The following is a 21,374-nucleotide window of genomic DNA, read 5'->3' on the forward strand; positions in this document are numbered from 1 at the left end:
TAATAGAGATTAAACTTTTGTTCCAACACATAAGGACTCGGACTTACCCGAATTTTCAACTGGCTTACTCCAGCCCTTGTCAAGGAACGACCCTTTGCTTCCGGCACGTGACTTTATGCGATTGGAGTAGAGGATCAAAGGTTGTCGATAACCGGAACCTCCCCCTGTCTTTGTTTAGAGTCGGTTGAAGAGCCCTGATGTAGATGGCTTCTTTTACTCCTCTAGCAAAGAAATCCGGTTCACTGTCTAGTATTTCCACTATGTCAAGCATGACTGTATGTCCCGGTGATTCTAAATGGATGTGTTGTGATACCTCTGACGTTGTCGAGCTGGGTCATTTGTGTTCTGAGAACCTGGTTTTCAATGAGCGTTCTGTTTCTCCTATGTAACTTTCTCTACACTGGCCTTTGGAAGATTTCCCTGGCAAGGAATCTGGTATACAATCACACACTTTTCCTCCTTGGGAGTTCTATCCTTGGGGGAAACAAGAAGACTTCTCAGGGTGGAGGTGGGTTTTATGCAAGTTTTTAACCCATGGGATCTGAAGATCCTCTGGAGCACTTCAGATTGTCTTCTGATGTAGGGAAGAACGATAAGGCCTCTGTTGTTCTGTCCTGGGTCTTTTTGTTAATGTTGTTCCCTAGGTTGATGGGGTTTGGGTTGAGCAGCCTTGTCAATTGCCCATTGGGGATACCCGCACCTCTTGAGTGCCGGAGTGATGTGTTCTTTTTCTTCCTGTATGTCCTCTGGGTCTTTAATGATGCTGTTAGCCCTGTGGAAGAGCATCCGGATTACTCCTAACTTGTCTTCCAGGGGATGGTTAGAATTGAAGTTCAAGTACTGGTCCGTGTGTTGGTTTCCTGTGGATTTTCACCTGCAGTGATCCGTCTTCCAAAGGCCAGTGTAGAGAAAGTTACATAGGAGAAACAGAACGCCCATTGAAAACCAGATTCTCAGAACACAAACGACCCAGCTCGACAACGCTAGAGGTATCATAACACATCCATTTAGAATCACCAGGACATGCAGTCATGCTTGACACAGTGGAACTACTAGACAGTGAACCGGATTTCTTCGCTAGAGGAGTAAAAGAAGCCATCTACATCAGGGCCCTTTAACCAACTCTAAACAAAGATGGGGGGAGGTTTCATTATCAATGACCTTTGATCCTCTGCTCCAATCGCATAAAGTCATGTGCCAGAAGCAGGGGGTCATTCCTTGACAAGGACTGGAGTAAGCCAGTCGAAAATTTGGGTAACTCCGAGTCATTATGTGTTGGAACAAACGTTTAGTCCAGGGGTCATCAAACTCCGGCCCGCGGGCCGACTCCGGCCCGCCACCCCCCTTTGACCGGCCCCTAGCCCCTCTGCCCCCCACCACTTGAACCGGCCCTATGAGGCAATCCCCAAAAGTGGTCAGGGCCTATTTTTTAAAATTGCTTTTTGGCAAATAATAACATGTCTGCATCTTGTATTTTGTTGATTTTATCAATTAAAATTGATATTTAGTTATAAAATTAACTATTCATATTTTCCTAATTTTCGTCATATGCTCGCGATCAAGCAGTGACAGGCAGCGCACGCGCAGAGAACTGTCAATGTTCAGGACAGCAAAATGGCTAGCGGTCAGCGAAAAGCTGACAGAGAGTGCAGAGTTTTTAAAGAACAGTGGACCACCGATTATTTTTTTGTTCAGTGTAAGGACCGTGCAGTTTATCTTGTATGTAAAGAAAGTGTGTCGGTTTTCAAAGAATATAATCTGCGTCGTCACTACGAAACCCGCTACAAAGAGTATGCTAGTTTGCGAGGGCAAACAAGAGAAGACAGGATTCGGAGGATGAAATGCAGACTGGCTGCACAACAGAATGTATTCCTTCGCCAAACCCAGATCAACCAGGCTGCTGTCCGAGCTGGCTATAAGGTAGCTCACCTACTAGCTACCCATGGAAAGCCATTTACTGATGGGGACTTTGTTAAAGTATGCATGCTTGCTGTGGCCGAGGAGGTGTGTCCCGACAAGAAGGATGCGCTCAACGCGGTGAGTCTCTCCGCACCTACTATGACCAGGCGAACCGAAGATTTGGGGGACAACGTGTATGACCAGCTGAATATGAGAGCATCAGAATTTGAGTTTTTTGCTTTGGCCATGGATGAGAGCAATGACGTGCAGGACACAGCACAACTGCTGTGATCTATTGCTCATATTATTATAATTTCACTCTTTTTTTAAATGTATTTATTTTATAGGCCTATTTATTTGACCTTTATTAAGTGCTGCACACAATTATTATTAATATTATTAATAATATCAACAGGCCTACCTACAATTTATAATTTTCCACTCACCTTTGCCAGTTTCAATCACCTCAATTAGGCAGATGTTTCTTACCTTGATAGCTTTGATGTTATTTTTATTAGAAAATAAATAAATGGAATATCTGTGGTATTTCAAATTAAAACAAAGTGTGAAGACTCGATTACTACTTTTGCAAACCACTAGTAAAGATAAACAAATATGTGCCAGGAATCAAGTGTTGATCTAGTAGTGTGGATATAGTAGTGTGGATATAGTAGTAGGGATGGCTGTGCCAGGCTAGTAATCTCTACTACACAATGAGGCCTGCTGGTGGTCATATTTGTCTGGGTCATACAATTCTATGTTATATAGCTGACCCGACCCCGGCCCCCCATCACAGTCAGGAACGACAATGTGGCCCCCAGAGAAAAAAGTTTGGTGACCCCTGGTTTAGTCTCTATAATGTCATTTACCAACATAGATGAGTGTACACGTGAAAATACAGCACATTATTGTACCTTGAGGGGTACGATGGCTTATCACTGGGGCTGTACCCTCTAAGGTACTTATTTGTACTCTTTATATACTGTTTGGGAACATATAAGTACCTTTTTGGCCCTAAAAAGGTACACATAGTTACCTTGAGGTCCAATAATGAGCCCGAGGGGGTACATTAATGTAAACTGTACCTTGGGGAACAGAAATTGATGCCTACTGTACCCCTATTTTTGACAGTGTACATTGTTGTATCATGTCATTAGTGAGAATAGCCTCATCATCACTCCATTGTAATAAATGTGTGAGAAAATTTTGCTCTACTGCAGCAACCTGTCTCAGTCACTCTATCAGCAGAGGGCGGTGTTAGTCTTTTTCCTCTGCCAACCACCCACTTGGCTTCTAGGCTGAACAGGAAGTGTGCTAGCCAGATATGCTGTTATGTTTGTCATGCTTTGGATAGTTTACTGAGTTTCTATTTCTAAACCAAGAACAAAGAGAGACGGATACACATAGACATCTTTGTTAAAATGACTAAACAGATGAACAACAGCGATCACTTTGCATATGGGCTGAAGAGAAGCATACCATTAACCGTCTGCTTGCTGAATGTTTGAATCCCATGACATGACATACAACCCCAATTCCAAAAAAGTTGGGACAAAGTACAAATTGTAAATAAAAACGGAATGCAATGAGGTGGAAGTTTCAAAATTCCATATTTTATTCAGAATAGAACATAGATGGTATATCAAATGTTTAAACTGAGAAAATGTATCATTTAAAGAGAAAAATTAGGTGATTTTAAATTTCATGACAACACCACATCTCAAAAAAGTTGGGACAAGGCCATGTTTACCACTGTGAGACATCCCCTTTTCTCTTTACAACAGTCTGTAAACGTCTGGGGACTGAGGAGACAAGTTGCTCAAGTTTAGGGATAGGAATGTTAACCCATTCTTGTCTAATGTAGGATTCTAGTTGCTCAACTGTCTTAGGTCTTTTTTGTCGTATCTTCCGTTTTATGACGCACCAAATGTTTTCTGTGGGTGAAAGATCTGGACTGCAGGCTGGCCAGTTCAGTACCCGGACCCTTCTTCTATGCAGCCATGATGCTGTAATTGATGCAGTGTGTGGTTTGGCATTGTCATGTTGGAAAATGCAAGGTCTTCCCTGAAAGAGACGTCGTCTGGATGGGAGCATATGTTGCTCTAGAACCTGGATATACCTTTCAGTATTGATGGTGTCTTTCCAGATGTGTAAGCTGCCCATGCCACACGCACTAATGCAACCCCATACCATCAGAGATGCAGGCTTCTGAACTGAGCACCGATAACAACTTGGGTCGTCCTTCTCCTCTTTAGTCCGAATGACACGGCGTCCCTGATTTCCATAAAGAACTTCAAATTTTGATTCGTCTGACCACAGAACAGTTTTCCACTTTGCCACAGTCCATTTTAAATGAGCCTTGGCCCAGAGAAGACGTCTGCGCTTCTGGATCATGTTTAGATACGGCTTCTTCTTTGAACTATAGAGTTTTAGCTGGCAACGGCGGATGGCACGGTGAATTGTGTTCACAGATAATGTTCTCTGGAAATATTCCTGAACCCATTTTGTGATTTCCAATACAGAAGCATGCCTCTATGTGATGCAGTGCCGTCTAAGGGCCCGAAGATCACGGGCACCCAGTATGGTTTTCCGGCCTTGACCCTTACGCACAGAGATTCTTCCAGATTCTCTGAATCTTTTGATGATATTATGCACTGTAGATGATAATATGTTCAAACTCTTTGCAATTTTACACTGTCAAACTCCTTTCTGATATTGCTCCACTATTTGTCGGTGCAGAATTAGGGGGATTGGTGATCCTCTTCCTATCTTTACTTCTGAGAGCCGCTGCCACTCCAAGATGCTCTTTTTATACCCAGTCATGTTAATGACCTATTGCCAACTGACCTAATGAGTTGCAATTTGGTCCTCCAGCTGTTCCTTTTTTGTACCTTTAACTTTTCCAGCCTCTTATTGCCCCGTCCCAACTTTTTTGAGATGTGTTGCTGTCATGAAATTTCAAATGAGCCAATATTTGGCATGAAATTTCAAAATGTCTCACTTTCGACATTTGATATGTTGTCTATGTTCTATTGTGAATACAATATCAGTTTTTGAGATTTGTAAATTATTGCATTCTGTTTTTATTTATAATTTGTACTTTGTCCCAACTTTTTTGGAATCAGGGTTGTATTACGCATCCCTGGCTGTGGATTGGGTTTTAAATTGGAGCATTGCTAATAGCAGGAGCTTTAAAGCTTTAATTTTTTAAAGGAAATTACATTACTAACACTTCCTCTGGATAAACTAAGGGTTGGTTATCTATCTATCTATCTATCTATCTATCTATCTATCTATCTATCTATCTATCTATCTATCTATCTTTTGGGGGGTGGGGTGGGGGGTGTATTATATTCTTTCATAGGGCCCAAAATTTCTAGCAGCGCCCCTGTACATAACACACTCAGATGTAAGTGCTGTCTGCCCTCTTCCTCATACATGAGCTCATGATTAGCTTATATCTCTGTGAATGACAGGGGAGAAAGAGTGTCCCATCCCTTCCTTGCAGAAACCAAGGTCAATTTTGCTCCCGGTGTTCCCAGCCATAGATGACGGGGATGACATGGTGTTGTTCTAGACACACTTTTAAACGTTACAACCTGCACCTTGAAGACAAAATCTTAATATAATTAAGTCCAAACCATAAAACCAATATAAATATACTCTCAAAGGTACAACAATGGGCCTTATGTTCCAATAATCTCCCCAAAATGGTTTAAAAAGTTACCTGTGTGTCCTCCAAATAAAATATCAAACATGTCCCCTTGATGTTACCACCTCGTGACATGCATTTGCACCCAAATTACCTTTTCTTCTGAGAGCATATTGTATCCAGAGAAACACTCCAGTACTAGAACAGTGACCTTAACCCAAGGGCTATGAGTATTTTAGTGAGACCTCAGAAGCATGTGGGTGCTATTGATAGCAACAAAAACAAGCCATTCCTCTCATACACTGCCCAATGGCTCCTTTCAGCTCAAATACTCAGCAATCACATGACAAGGATAGGGCTTTTAGTCGTGTCTTCTGACACACAAATGAAAAACAAACACCTAGTTACCAGCAAACTCTGTCTGTTTTCAACATTCAGTACGTTTACATGCACATCCAAATCGAGCTGCTGTCAGTAATCGAGCAAAGGGTCCCAGCAGGGGTGCCAGAGAAATCCAATCCTACATGCACACAAGGAAATCGAGCTATTGTGTGAGGTACATTGTGCACCCGAGCCACAGGTGGCGCTACACGTCCCATCGTGTTGGTACACCTCCGGTTGTCATCATGAACAAGAGTTATTCAAGAGTATAAACAAAGTTATCAGTTCCGTGTTCTCCATTGCGCGTTTTTCTCCCGTCCATGAATTTTAATATATTCAACTCCTTAAGCTGAATGAGCATGAACTCTGTCTCCTCATTGCTCCAGAAGTGCACATTTCTGCTCGCCATTTTCTCTTCTTCGTTTGTTCCTCCTGACCTCTTCTGCTGCTCGCTACTACTGTTGTCATGCCGACCGAGGCTGTCGTGTTTCCCGCTTGTGGTCTCGTCACTCGTCACTTCCGGAAAGGGCAGTGCTGAAGTAAGTAGCTCGACTACGTAGATCGATAGGGTATACATGCACTAAGTAGCTCGGCAAAAATCGCATAATCTAGGTCGCGTAGCTCGATTACGAGAAATCAAGTTCGGTTCAATTTCAGCTGAGCTAAGGTGTTTCCATGGCATTTAGAACTTCGATTTCAGTCGAGCAACGGCAGAAATTCGATTTTCTCTATGTGCATATAAATGCACTGAATGTGGCCACTGACAGGACAAGATCTATCAGATAGATTACAGAAAAACAAGATTTTGTTTTCTTTTAATTGACTGATACCACTGAACAATGTCGAAAAAATTGAACTACAAGAGTTAAAAAAGATGATTTCAGATTGCTTTTAAAGGTAGACTGCCTTTCAGATTATTCAAGAGTAGATCATGAGAAGAATTTTCCCCGACACCCAGTTTAGTGGACCGAAAGCTACTGAACTCGAATCACAGACTTCCAATTTTATTAGTTTTTTTTAATCATGGCCCTAAATTCTCTACTATTTTTTCTTGCTTCACGCAATATAAGATATTATGTCATGCATCACATGGTGGGCTTTCCCCGTTCATGCAAGACATTGTGGGATACAAATTTGAAACGGGAGAGGAAAATGAAGGATGCGACTGAAACGTGGAAGACCAACGACAGTAACGGAAAGCGAGAAGAAAAGACGTTATGTTATATATGAAGGAAAGAAAACACAGGACCAAACTAATAAATATCGGCGGTCAGCGAGCACCTCGGTGTGATCAGCTGTTCGTTTAGCGACAAAATAATGTAACTGTCAGTGCACGCTCAAAGGTAAACCTGTAGATGGCAGTAACGCAACACTGTGGATGACAACTGCTGTAAAACCCAAAAGAAGAAGTCAAGTCAAGTTTATTTGTATAGCGCTTTTAAGAACAGACATTGTCACAAAGCAGCTTTACAGAATTTGAATGACTTTAAACATAAGCTAATTTTATCCCTAATCTATCCCCAATGAGCAAGCCTGTGGCAACAGTGGCAAGGAAAAACTCCCTCAGACGACATGAGGAAGAAACCTCGAGAGGAACCAGACTCAAAAAGGAACCCATCCTCATTTGGGCAACAACAGACAACATGACGATAGCATTAACAGTTTTAACATGAAGTCAGTTTCGACTGAAGAAGAAGACGATGACCCTGAAAGGTAAACATGCACATGTGCACACGGACTTCCTCTCTCTGCTTGACTGTGTGAAACGAGTGATTTCATGCACATTATTTGCTAGGGATTTCTCTCAGATTAAATAACTTTCCAGCCACAGAATGGCCTGGGTTTTTTTATTTTTAGATATTACAGAAATAAACGTATATCACAATGACCAAATTTCAGAGGGAACTAAATTTCACCGGTTTCATGAAATCGAAAGGCCGTCTACGTTTAATCAACTTGTGTTCACAGAATTTAGCCAAATATACTACGCCTTAGGACTGACAATAAATAAATAAATAAATAAATAAATAATGTGACAAAAATGGTTCGTTTTGAACTCATTACCTGAAAGATCCAAGGACTTAGAAAGCACTGAAGCATTATACAGGCTCTTTTTTCTCTCTCTTCAGATCTTTAGATCTTAATAAGATCTTAACCTTTTCAGAAGAAAGAGAAAGTTTTTTTTCCGATAAATTAGAGATGTTTGGTATTTTATAAAGAAATGTATGCTATGTATGTAGCTATGTCAGTGGTGTACTTCAGTACACGGCACCTTAGCATGTCCATGTTTGTAAATGCAACACAGACGCCAAAATGAAAGCCATCAGGGAAAGAAACACAAAATAGCTTTCAAGATGAAATATCTAAGCCAGAGAAGAAGAAGAAGAAGAAGAAGAAGAAGGTGTACACAACCCCATACACTGTAACCTCACTGTGGTAGATATTGAGCTTTTCTGTAACTCTTTTGTTCACTCAAAGCAACATGCACAGTCATATTCATGCTTGACTGGAGACGGCACCACCAGCAGCTCTTCTTCAGAGAGAAAGAGGGACAGAGAGAGACAGAAAGAGAGAGAGAAGAGAGTCTAATAGCAATGTCCTTCCTAATATTTCCACTAAAGAAGTGCTGGAGCAGTTGAATTCTTCCTTTGTGTTACATCTAATAACGCCGCAGATTGATCTGTTCTCTCCAGGACTACCATACAATTAGGTAAATAAACAATATTCACAATACCAGCTGCTCTCACACTCACTCTCTGATTGCTCAGCTCTTGGGTGTGATAATAAGTGCACCTTATTCCATTCCCCTGCAACCTACACTCTCTTTTATACTTTTAGTATAAAGTGTTTTTAAAAGGACGGCTCAGAATGTGTCATGTTGTTTCTTGTTTTTTTTCTTTCTTCTCTGTCTCATTTTTCCCCAGCATTCCTGTCTCTTGGAGTTAGTGTCGAAGGAGTTTTTTCGGATCACAGCCCTAATACTTTTTACCTCCCAGGCGGTTACCGGGGAATCCAAAGAGAATCGTTTTGTGTATTTGTGCATTTTGTGTAAAGGAATCCACATGGATGTAAAACCTGAAAGCTGGAGACGACAACCTATGCCCCAGAGTCTTTCTGGACAGAATGGTACGGCTCACATGGCATGGAGGAGCTCTGGAGATGAAAGTTCCTGGAATAGGTCTCCTTGCGCAGCTCGTCCACACAGCTGTATTGAAGGCAGACTGAAAGATGAATGGCTCCAAACACTTCACGATCTACAGACTTGTTCCATTCAACAGCAGCTGCCTCCTTACCTCCAGAAGAACGACACATCCCAGAGTGTAAGCCCCAGTTTGGTGGCAAGCTCACGAAGCAGTCTGGAGTCTCTATATTCTGGGCCGGAGAACAAAGAAAGGGTTCAAATAAAGACAGGTCCAAGCACTCAGAGAGCCAAGGTGTGCTGCATTGCTCCAGTTCGGGTCGGATGGCTGCCCTTACAGAGACACATGGTGAGGAAGGAGAGGCCGGATAATGCAGCTCAACAGGATGGCACCACGTGCAAGGTAAGAGCTAAACTCACAGGTTTAATGATGATACATGAAAGCTTAAAAATTAATATGTGTGCTTTTTAAATGATTAAATTTTCCTGGAAGGGGAATTTAGGTTATATCGATAAAAGAGTTCAGGTTATATGGATAAAAGCAAATATATTTGATTTTATTCTATCCACATTCACTGGATATGAGCAATCATGAGCTCTGATTGGCTACTCTACTACTAAGATATCAGCTCATATACCATGAGTAGAGAAAAACAAAATGGCAGTGCGTGTTGCTGAACCAGCCGAGGACGAAATAAAACTCTACTCAAAAACAAAACCCAAAAAAATACAAAAAAAAGCAACAAAACATGGAATAAAAATATTTGATGGTAAGAACATATATATTTTTATTTTTCAAGAATTATTGTAATTATAACAAGTACAAATGATTTTGTCGGACGTTTTGCATGAAGTTTTTATTTATCAAATTTGCAAAAAATTAAAATAAAAATGCTCTGTTTCTCAAAATTCAGTGAATGTGGATAGAATAAAACAGTTATTCCACTCAATGTCGTCGTACATGGCTTATAGCCAACTTGGTGCTACACGCCTCCAGTTTGGCCAAAAGTTTGTGGTTACTTGACCCATATATGGTTCTTCCCCAAACTGTTGCCACAAAATTGGAAGGACACAGTTGGATAGAATGTCCTTGAATGCTGTAGCATTACAATTTCCCTTGACTAGAACTAAACAGTCCAAACCTGTTCCAGCATGACAATACCCATATACACACAGTGAGCTCCATGAAGACATGGTTCACCAAGTTTGATGTGGAAGAGCTCAAGTGCCCTGCACAGAGCCCTGACCTCAACCCCAATGAACACCTTTGGGATGAATTGGATCGCTTGACTGCACCCCAGACCTCACAACATCATTTTGTGGCTGAATGAACAGATTTTTAAAAATCTATTGCACCCAGAAGAGTGGGAGTTATTAACAAGGGACTAAATCTGTCACAGGATGCTCATCAAGCACATATGGGTGTAATGATCAGGTGTGCACAAACTTTTGGCTTTTTCGCTATCTCATCTCATTATCTCTAGCCACAAAAGAAAAAATAGAAATACTGCTATTTATTGTTAAACTTTGATCCTGAAAATCAACCAGCAAACAAATAAAAATCTGTAGTGTGCTTATTTGTAATCTTGATATGATCCTGATATGATATTTAACAATCATTCAACAAAATCAAGTTGTACATGAGCTGATAGCTGACGAGGCGCATAGCACCGAGTTGGCTATAAGCCATGTACGACGAGATTGAGTGGAATAACTGTTTTATTCTATCAACATTCACTGGATTTTGAGAAACAGAGCATTTTTATTTTAATTTTTTTGCAATTTTCATAAATAAATAAAAACTGTGCACAAAACGTCCGACAAAATCATTTCCGCTTAGAATGTAATCAAACCGGCGAAATGACAGTAGCAATTTGAGAAAAATGTGATAATAATAATTATTGTAAAATAAAAAAAGATACGTTCTTACTGTGAAATTCTTTCATTCCATATCTTGTTGCTTTTTTTGTATTTTTGTTTTTTTTTTAATAGAGTTTTTATTTCGTCCTCAGTTGGTTCAGCAACACATGCTCCGCTATTTTCTTCTTCTTTAGGGTTTTCTTGGTTGTTGGCAAACCAATTTAAAGATGCATTACTGCCACCGACTGGGCTGGAGTGTGGAACAGGAGAAATTTAGGGGGAAAAACTATATTCTTTTAGCTATTTCTGTTTCTTTTAAAGACTTGATAAAGTGAGATATGTGACTTGATGTGCGCTGCCATTTTGTTTTTCTCTAATCACGGTATATGAGCTGATATCCTAGTAATAGAGTAGCCAATCAGAGCGCACAATTGCTCATATTCAGTGAATGTCAATAGAATAAACTATATTATAATACTAATATTCATTCATTCATTCATTCATTCAATCCCAATTACCAGTACATTAATTTACAACTAATATATATATACACAGTGGTGCTTGAAAATTTGTGAACCCTTTAGAATTTTCTGTATTTCTGCATAAATATGACCTAAAACATCATCAGATTTTCACACTAAGTCCTAAAAGTAGATAAAGAGAACCCAGTTAAACAAATGAGACAAAAATATTAAAATTAAATTATATGTCACAACACCAATAACTGTATTGCAGTACGTTCATGTTTCAGGTATCTATTTTACATCACACTTTAATAAGCGTCCACATATCTCTGTATATCTGCTGGATTCTCTCCTGAAACCTCACTTCTCTCAGACAGGCATGACAGTGATATCTGCAAAAACCTCAAAACCTCTGCATCAGGCCTTTTTCTCCTCACTATAATCAAAAACTGCTGACAAGCTACCAGGCGACCTCTAGAGTAAATAATCTTTGCAATAGAGGCTTGTGCTGCAGTGATGGACTGTCCTGGATATAATGACATTTTTCTTATTGTTCACAATGTTTGAAGATCACGCACTTATTGATTGCCAAGGGCGCTTTCACACCCATTAGTCTGCTTATCGAGTCCGAATGGAGAGCAATTGCTGTGCTGTCACTGTGTTCTCTCTGCTTAAACGAACCACGCCAAGGGAGAACATGCAACAGAGTTTGATTAAACCCTGCAATATATGCAAACGTACCCTAAAATGTTTCAGCTTTGAGATCCGTTTTCACCCAACAGTACAGCTCCTCATCCTCATTCATACACACAGCCAATGCTAGTGGATATATTATGTCAGCTGAAAACAAAATTTTCTTCTAAGCCCACTGCCGGCTGCTGCACATCTGATGCTGCGCAATACATTATTCACATTAACATTAAATCTCAATTCAAGTGTTTGTTTTCTTTTATTTAGCACTATTTTAAAGACATCAATCAAAAGTGACAGGCTTGAGATCTGGTTGCATCTGTTATCCCTGGGGATGCACAGAGCCTTACGGCGAGTTCACACTAAACGCGTCACGTCAAGACCTCATTCCCTTCTGCTTTTCCAAACAACTCTGTCCACACCATATTTTCAGCAACATGGGGCAACAAAATAAACACACCAGTTATTCACTCTCCTACTGTCACAATTTTAGGTGAACAGTTTTTCAGAGGCTCGAGAGCAAACCCAGACTTAGCAGTGTGAGTTCTTCTGCTTCTTTTAGACCAGTGTTTCTCAACCAAGCGTCATCTAGTGGGCCGTGAATTTTTTTTTTCTTTCAAGTTGAAGTTAATTTTTTACTCATAGTAGTTAATTTTTTACTCATAGTACAATTGCTGGGTTGCATCTGATGTCACATCTGCCTCATTAAGTTATGGTCACACTACAGCTCACGATGCTTTGCGATGGGTTATCGATGAAAATGAGGCATTTTGGTGGTGATATGCACGTAAGCTAAAAGTTGTGGTCACACAGTAGGTCAGGGGTCTTCAATCCTATCCGCAAAGGGCTGGTGTAGCTGCAGGCTTTCATTACAGCCAAATTGGAGGCTCACTTGATTGTTGACTGGAGACGAGGGTGAAATGATTAAACAAGTGAAATCAGGTGTAGCTCCTGCTTGGTTGGAATGAAAGCCTGCAGCCACACTGGCCCTTTGTGGATAGGATTGAAGACCCCTGCAGTAGGTGAACACTTGACTGTCATGCCTTTGTGCGCTTGAGTCTGGTGCAGCTCAAGTGGCCGTGCACACTCATGGAGCGTGTTGTGCATGCATTTGGGACCCAGTCATTATGGGAAACACCTGATCCTGATTTGAGCACAATCAACATGCACAGATACGGAAGCTGTTTTCACAGAGGCTTTGTGAAGCATTATCACTGTCATGTTTGTTTCTAGCCATGTTTATAAAGCTGTTTAAATATTCTGCTTTATGATTCTGCTTTCTGTTTTGCTTTTGTAAATATCACACCTGCTAATAAACACTCTTCCTGCACTTAGATCCGTCTACCGCCGTCTATCTTGTAGTGTCCTTATCCCCAGATCTTTAATCCAGCCACATATAAAAAGTTGTCCTCCTCCATGCTCTTCCAGGTTTTTATCTGTGTGCCCATGTAGAACGACGTCTGCACTGCAGCACCAGGTAGTTTGAGATGTCGGAGAACTCAATAGACGGATAATTTTCCAACTCCTAGGAAAAATCCTTCTTTGTTAGCATGTAAGGATCTAATCCCATTGAGTGGTTTCTATATCCACTTCTTTTGCGTGTACTTCTTGGTTTTAATAACTTGCTTGTTTGCTGGACACAAACATGGCAACAAGTTCTTGTGTTAATGGACCAGACTCCACTTTTGGATCATTAATCCATTTTGGCTGAGAATGCCCTGCATGCATGGTTTGGCTTCTGGCACATCCATACAGTTTTAGATACAATACCTACAATTAAAAACAGCTTGTTTTTATTACATTTATTTAATTCCTGGACTCCCATCTGTAACAGGGAGTGATGTTGCATCCCATTAGTACACTTTACAATAGATTATTAGATTCTAACAGAATAGACGAGCCAAAATAATTGGGGATCTTTTTTTAACGGGCCCCGACTCGCTACAAGTATGAATAGGTGGGCCTCAAAGCAGAAAAGGTTGAGAACCCCTGTTTTAGACTATCCAGTCTGCTGTATTACTGCCCTCTTCGTAACAGCTTGACAAGTAGCTACACAAACACTATGGTGAAATATGGAGCCGATTTCCTGCAAAGCAATGTGAGTTACAAACTTTGGGACATTTAAAGTATAACTTCATCCCACATCTCTAAAGCTTAACTCCACCCATTGCATCATTTTTAAAAATGCTAAATAGTGCGCAAGGGGCTGAAGAGGAAGGTGGAATTAGGGAAGGCATAGATGTGTGAGGCAGGAGTTACTCAGTGAGTGCGTTTACATGCACATAGAGAAAATCGAATTTCTGCCGTTGCTCGACTGAAATCGAAGTTCTAAATGCCATGGAAACACCTTAGCTCAGCTGAAATTGAACCGAACTTGATTTCTCGTAATCGAGCTACACGACCTAGATTACGCGATTTTTGCCGAGCTACTTAGTGCATGTATACCCTATTGAGCTATGTAGTTGAGCTACTTACTTCAGCACTGCCCCTTCCGGAAGTGACGAGACCACAAGCGGGAAACACGACAGCCTCGGTCGGCATGACAACAGTAGTAGCGAGCAGCAGAAGAGGTCAGGAGGAACAAACGAAGAAGAGAAAATGGCGAGCAGAAACGTGCACTTCTGGAGCAATGAGGAGACAGAGTTCATGCTCATTCAGCTTAAAGAGTTGAATATATTAAAATTCATGGACGGGAGAAAAACGCGCAATGGAGAACACGGAACTGATAACTTTGTTTACACTCTTGAATAGCTCTTCTTCATGACGACAACCGGAAGTGTACCAACACGATGGGGTGTGTAGCGCCACCTGTGGCTCGGGTGCACAATGTACCTCACACAATAGCTCGATTTCCTTGTGTGCATGTAGGATTGGGTTTCTCTGGCACCCCTGCTGGGACCCTTTGCTCGATTACCGACAGCAGCTCAATTTGGATGTGCATGTAAACGTACTGAGTGAGACTCAATCAACAAATATTTGAAAATGAACATGGTTTCACAGACTCCCACTCCCATTCCCAACACTACTGAGGTGGGCCATCCATCACTGACGAGAGGGCATCAACATCTTTTTTTTTTAATAAAACATTTCATGATGTACACTACCGTTCAAAAGTTTGGGGTCACTTTGAAATTTCCTTATTTTTGAAAGAAAAGCACTGTTCTTTTCAACGAAGATCACTTTAAACTAATCAGAAATCCACTCTATACATTGCTAATGTGGTAAATGACTATTCTAGCTGCAAATGTCTGGTTTTTGGTGCAATATCTCCATAGGTGTATAGAGGCCCATTTCCAGCAACTCTCACTCCAGTGTTCTAATGGTACAATGTGTTTGCTCATTGCCTCAGAAGGCTAATGGATGATTAGAAAACCCTTGTACAATCATGTTAGCACAGCTGAAAACAGTTGAGCTCTTTAGAGAAGCTATAAAACTGACCTTCCTTTGAGCAGATTGAGTTTCTGGAGCATCACATTTGTGGGGTCGATTAAATGCTCAAAATGGCCAGAAAAATGTCTTGACTATATTTTCTATTCATTTTACAACTTATGGTGGGAAATAAAAGTGTGACTTTTCATGGAAAACACAAAATTGTCTGGGTGACCCCAAACTTTTGAACGGTAGTGTAGAGAAGTATCGACTCCACGTCAGCATCGGCCTTGCAAGGTTCAGGGTGATTTTAAACAGTGGCTGCTGTTTGAGCCGATTTTTATATTAATGGTAATTTTGTATATATTAACACCAGCACTGATGTGTTTCATCACAGTACAGATATCTCATTTAGTTTACATCTCAAAAATATAAAGAACCCCCCTCCCCCCCACACGCAATTAAGCATGCACTACCGCTTTAAGGCACAAATAAGCAACAAGTTTAATGAGTAAATTGGAAAGTTCAATCATTTGGATAAGAGGAGGACCTGATTGTTGTTTGGGAAATTCAAGTAGCTCTTGACCTAAACTTATTCCATTAATTATTAACTCATCCGGCCGACAGGCGATGAGTCATGATGTGTTGTCCGTCATCCACATTTCACAAAAATTGCTTCTTCTCTCTCAATTCTTCACCAAATTTTATTTTTTTTTTTGGCAGGAAGGTAGGTCTGCCTGGGGTGCATATGGCTTCTATCCAAATTTGCATAATTACAATTAATAATGAAGATATGGAGTAATTAAGCCCTAACAAGCAGTTTCCACACAAATTGCTTCTTCTCCCTCAATTCTTCACCGATTTTGATTATTTTGGGCATGAAGGTAGGGATACCTAGGGTGCATATAACATCTACCCAGATTTGCTTAATTACAATTATTAATGAACTTATGGACTAATTAAGCCTTAATGAGCAGTTCAACAAAAATCGCTTCTTCTCGGTCAATTCCTTGCCGTTTTGGATTCTTTCTGGCAAATAGGTCGGTATTCCTAGGGTGGATATTGCTTCTATATATAGCTTGTATATAGTGTATATAGCTTGCAACATTTATTGCGCAAGGTGCCCCACTTTAGATCGTTCCTTCTGGACTAGACAGGGCTGGAGTGAGCTACGCTACGCCATCATTGATGGTCTCATTAATGATTAAACAGTTAATACTTTTCTCAAAACAAAAAAAATTAAACTCACTCATACTTATAATTGAATGCCATTGTCAAAACAGATTAAAACACAGCTGAAATGTTTCGAATGTTCTTTGCTTGGCATGATGCATATGTGATGCATCCAGTGTGAATTCAAGGTCAGGGAAAGCTCTTATATTCACTCCGTGGTCTGGCCTTGAGCAGCAGAGAGAGTTAACTGGCTAACAATTGCTTTAGGCCATTAGTCACTGTGATGCATACAATAAATAACAATTCCGTAATGAATTGTAATCCTTGGCCTTGTCCCAAACTTTAAACTACAGTATTAAATTGTACGCCATGACACCAATGTCTGTATTACACTACACCACTGGAATCATTAATAATTGTGCATACTACTCAGTATGCATTATTCAGTTTAGGATACAGCCTTGATTTCTTTTTAAACGTATGCACTCCTAACTTAAAAACTTTTCTATCTGCACAGGCTGGACGTCCATTAGTGCTGAATAAACATTTCTATCCGAGAAAATAGCCGTGCTTGCAAGTTTGTCAGATATTTATGAATTCGTAATCATTACCTCAATACCTCTATATGTCTATATATGCTTTCTCAGCTTGCTCAAGCTTTCGTTCTTTCTTGTTTTTCTTTTTTTTGACTCTCTAACCATTTCCACTTTCCTCTGCATTCTGTCTGATTGAGAGAAGTCTCCAGGCTGTGCTGAATCAACCCTGAGTGGAGTGTTTGAGTGATTTTTCCTCATATATTACAGCAGATTCTGTGTTATATTGTGGGGACATGGAAGAAATAAAAGATAAAAAATGTAAGGGATGGGAGAGAGAAGAAGTAGGTGCTGACAGACAGGAGAACTATAAGAGGGACAGGATGCAGTTCGAGTTACAGCTTCTGCATCTGATGCAAACATTTCAAAGCATATTTGCAATGAAAAACTTTATCTGCAACAGCCACTTGGTTACTAGAAGTATACAGTGGTGCTTGAAAGTTTGTGAACCCTTTAGAATTTTCTATATTTCTGCATAAATATGACCTAAAACATCATCAGATTTTCACACAAATCCTAAAAGTAGATAAAGAGAACCCAGTTAAAGAAATGAGACGAAAATATTATACTTGGTCATTTATTTATTGAGGAAAATGATCCAATATTATATATATGTGAGTGGCAAAAGTATGTGAACCTCTAGGATTAGCAGTTAATTTGAAGGTGAAATTAGAGTCAGGTGTTTTCAATCAATGGGATGACAATCAGGTGTGAGTGGGCACCCTGTTTTATTTAAAGAACAGGGATCTATCAAAGTCTGATCTTCACAACACATATTTGTGGAAGTGTATCATGGCACGAACAAAGGAGATTTCTGAGGACCTCAGAAAAAGCGTTGTTGATGCTCATCAGGCTGGAAAAGGTTACAAAAACATCTCTAAAGAGTTTGGACTCCACCAATCCACAGTCAGACAGATTGTGTACAAATGGAGGAAATTCAAGACCATTGTTACCCTCCCCAAGAGTGGTCGACCAACAAAGATCACTCCAAGAGCAAGGCGTGTAATAGTTGGTGAGGTCACAAAGGACCCCAGGGTAACTTCTAAGCAACTGAAGGCTTCTCTCACATTGGCTAATGTTAATGTTCATGAGTCCACTGTCAGGAGAACACTGAACAACAATGGTGTGCATGGCAGGGTTGCAAGGAGAAAGCCACTGCTCTCCAAAAAGAACATTGCTGCTCGTCTGCAATTTGCTAAAGATCACATGGACAAGCCAGAAGGCTATTGGAAAAATATTTTGTGGACGGATGAGACCAAAATAGAATTTTTTTGGTTTAAATGAGAAGCGTTATGTTTGGAGAAAGGAAAACACTGCATTCCAGCATAAGAACCTTATCCCATCTGTGAAACATAGTGGTGGTAGTATCATGGTTTGGGCCTGTTTTGCTGCATCTGGGCCAGGACAGCTTGCCATCATTGATGGAACAATGAATTCTGAATCATACCAGCAAATTCTAAAGGAAAATGTCAGGACATCTGTCCATGAACTGAATCTCAAGAGAAGGTGGGTCATGCAGCAAGACAGCGACCCTAAGCACACAAGTCGTTCTACCAAAGAATGGTTCAAGAAGAATAAAGTTAATATTTTGGAATGGCCAAGTCAAAGCCCTGACCTTAATCCTATCGAAATGTTGTGGAAGGACCTGAAGCGAGCAGTTTATGTGAGGAAACCCACCAACATCCCTGAGTTGAAGCTGTTCTGTACGGAGGAACGGGCTAAAATTCCTCCAAGCCGGTGTGCAGGACTGATCAACAGTTACCGCAAACGTTTAGTTGCGGTTATTGCTGCACAAGGGGGTCACACCAGATACTGAAAGCAAAGGTTCACATACTTTTGCCACTCACAGATATGTAATATCGGATCATTTTCCTCAATAAATAAATGACCAAGTATAATATTTTTTGTCTCATTTGTTTAACTGGGTTCTCTTTATCTACTTTTAGGACTTGTGTGAAAATCTGATGATATTTTAGGTCATATTTATGCAGAAATATAGACAATTCTAAAGGGTTCACAAACTTTCAAGCACCACTGTATATAGTATAAATTATTAACCTTAAATTCTGGGGAAAACATTTCAGTTTTTAGGGCCCCCCCCCCAAGTCCAGATGGGGAGAGTTGGGACAGTTCACCATGTTACAGGTTTTTCTTGCGGTTTAAAATTTAAAATTGTTTAAAATGTATGTTAAAAATATGGGCGTGTCCCTGCATGAGGATTAAGCTTATTTCATTCCTTCTTGAGAATGGAACTGTTTTGTCCTGTCAGGTTTTGGGTAAACTGACATTTTTCTATCGCTGTACCAGCATTGTGTGTTCATACAGTTCATACTTTACAAGTTCTGATAATAAATAAAAATTAAACATGTAGTCCTCCATAGTTTATTTTTGTTCCATGTCTCCCCACTATGTCCCAAGTCTCCAAACATAATGTCCCATGTCTCGCCTCAGTGTCTTATATCTCCCTACAGAAAAAGTGAAGCCTGAAGGCTAGTATATGTGACAAGCTGAGAAACTAATGTTGTGGTAAGAGAGTACAGTAAATATTCTCTAATGCAATATGAATGTGACGTAACCTGCAAAGAATTTCACACAATCTACAAAAACTGAAAACTTGTCCCAAGTCTCCCTGCTGTCCCCGATAGATTCTGGGGCGTTTCTACCTAAAAGTTTGAAGAAAATGTATAAAATAGCATATATATTGTATTTAGCAGCGACAGTGTTATTAACTGAGCTTGAAAGTCCCATTGTGTGTGCAACTTAAAACGTTTGAAGAGCAAGTATTATATTTGCCGAAATCCAGTTCCACCAGGTGAAGACAAAATTACATCATTGACTAGATTTTACTCATGAAAAGTTTTTTTTTTAAAGATTGTGAGTCAGTATCTCAAAATTCTTGACATGTTTTAAAATAATTACAGAATATTACAGCAGTAGTTGGTTTCATATGAGATATTCACTGCATTTTCACGCCTCCAATGTCAACACTAATGAAAAATTTCATTCATTTATATTTTATGAACAAAACAGGCACTGAATTGCCTTCAAATAGCAAATAGCTTCAGTCTGACTCTTTCGGGAACCTTTTAGAGATTTTAACACACTATAGCTCGTAACAGCACATAGCTCATATCGCACATTCAAAAAGTCATTCACATATTGTAATGTGTTCTACGAATCCTACTTTGCACCTGATGTAATTTATACAATTATGTGTTCTTTACAAATAACGCACTTTTTTTTGCGAAGGCAATTTATCACAATCTATCTCTAAAAAAGTATCCTGTCCTGACTATTTTCTGAAAATAGCTGCTGTTTTGTTCAACAGCCCTTAGAACAGAGGGGGAAGAAAATCCAGAAAGATGTATGATGTTGACATTTGACAAAAGATTTGTGCGAGAGAAAAAAAAGCAACGTTTCAACAGAGACTTGTGTTTGAAGTATAAGGAGAAAAAAAACAGTCCCAACACTTGTCAGTGACTGGCTCTGTCCTTCTGCTGGAATCCATAAGCCATGCTCCACAGCATGCACCTAATGCTATGAATAATGACGTGAAAGGAGTGTGTTTTCTTTCAGGTGAAGCTGAAGCCACCTATCACCCCTGTATTATGCTGCAGTTCTGTCAAAGCAAATGGATCAGATCCAGGAGGTATGTAGGTACTGTTAAATGAAAGCGAAGGAAAAGTATACATCTCTGTAATAAAAATGCAGGTATAAAATAGCCTACAAGTATTTCCTTTGGATTTTCTAAATATTACCTTTAAATCATATTGGCTGGTGTTGAGTGGGATATCAGATATATTCCATTCAGCTAGCATGATATTGAATGAGTCGAACATGAGTAGCTATCTGATAGACCATGAAAAAAAGCCAGGCATCATTATTATTATTATTATTATTATTATTATACATACACACTGTCTTATCAGTATTCTCAAAGGCCAGCGCTAGCTTACTCATGACTCCAGTCCAGTTACCTTCCAGCCGGTGTAGCACTGAGCAAGAGTGTTAGCAAAGGCCAACACTCGTGCGGTAAAGTCAGTGCTCCTGAGAGCTCCGAGCACAGGCTAATGACCGAGAAACTATGATTTCTGTCTCCAGACTCTTCTTCCACGCAGGCTCATCACAGTATTTTTTCACTCAGACTTAAGTAT

At 40.1% G+C, this 21,374-nt stretch overlaps 1 protein-coding gene across 1 annotated transcript in view; it reads left to right on the forward strand.

Annotated features, from left to right (window-relative positions):
- Positions 1-8,557: 8,557 nt before the first annotated feature.
- The window catches only part of c14h10orf90 (chromosome 14 C10orf90 homolog), a 50,086-nt gene continuing 37,269 nt past the window's right edge, over positions 8,558-21,374 (forward strand). The window contains exons 1-3 of the mRNA XM_060938882.1: positions 8,558-8,642; positions 8,857-9,474; positions 20,797-20,869. Coding sequence (XP_060794865.1) covers positions 8,995-9,474; positions 20,797-20,869 — 553 coding nt within the window. The 5' untranslated portion in view covers positions 8,558-8,642; positions 8,857-8,994. The remainder of the gene's footprint in view (positions 8,643-8,856; positions 9,475-20,796; positions 20,870-21,374) is intronic.

This window comes from Neoarius graeffei, chromosome 14 (genome assembly GCF_027579695.1).
Source record: "Neoarius graeffei isolate fNeoGra1 chromosome 14, fNeoGra1.pri, whole genome shotgun sequence".
Taxonomy (NCBI): domain Eukaryota; kingdom Metazoa; phylum Chordata; class Actinopteri; order Siluriformes; family Ariidae; genus Neoarius; species Neoarius graeffei.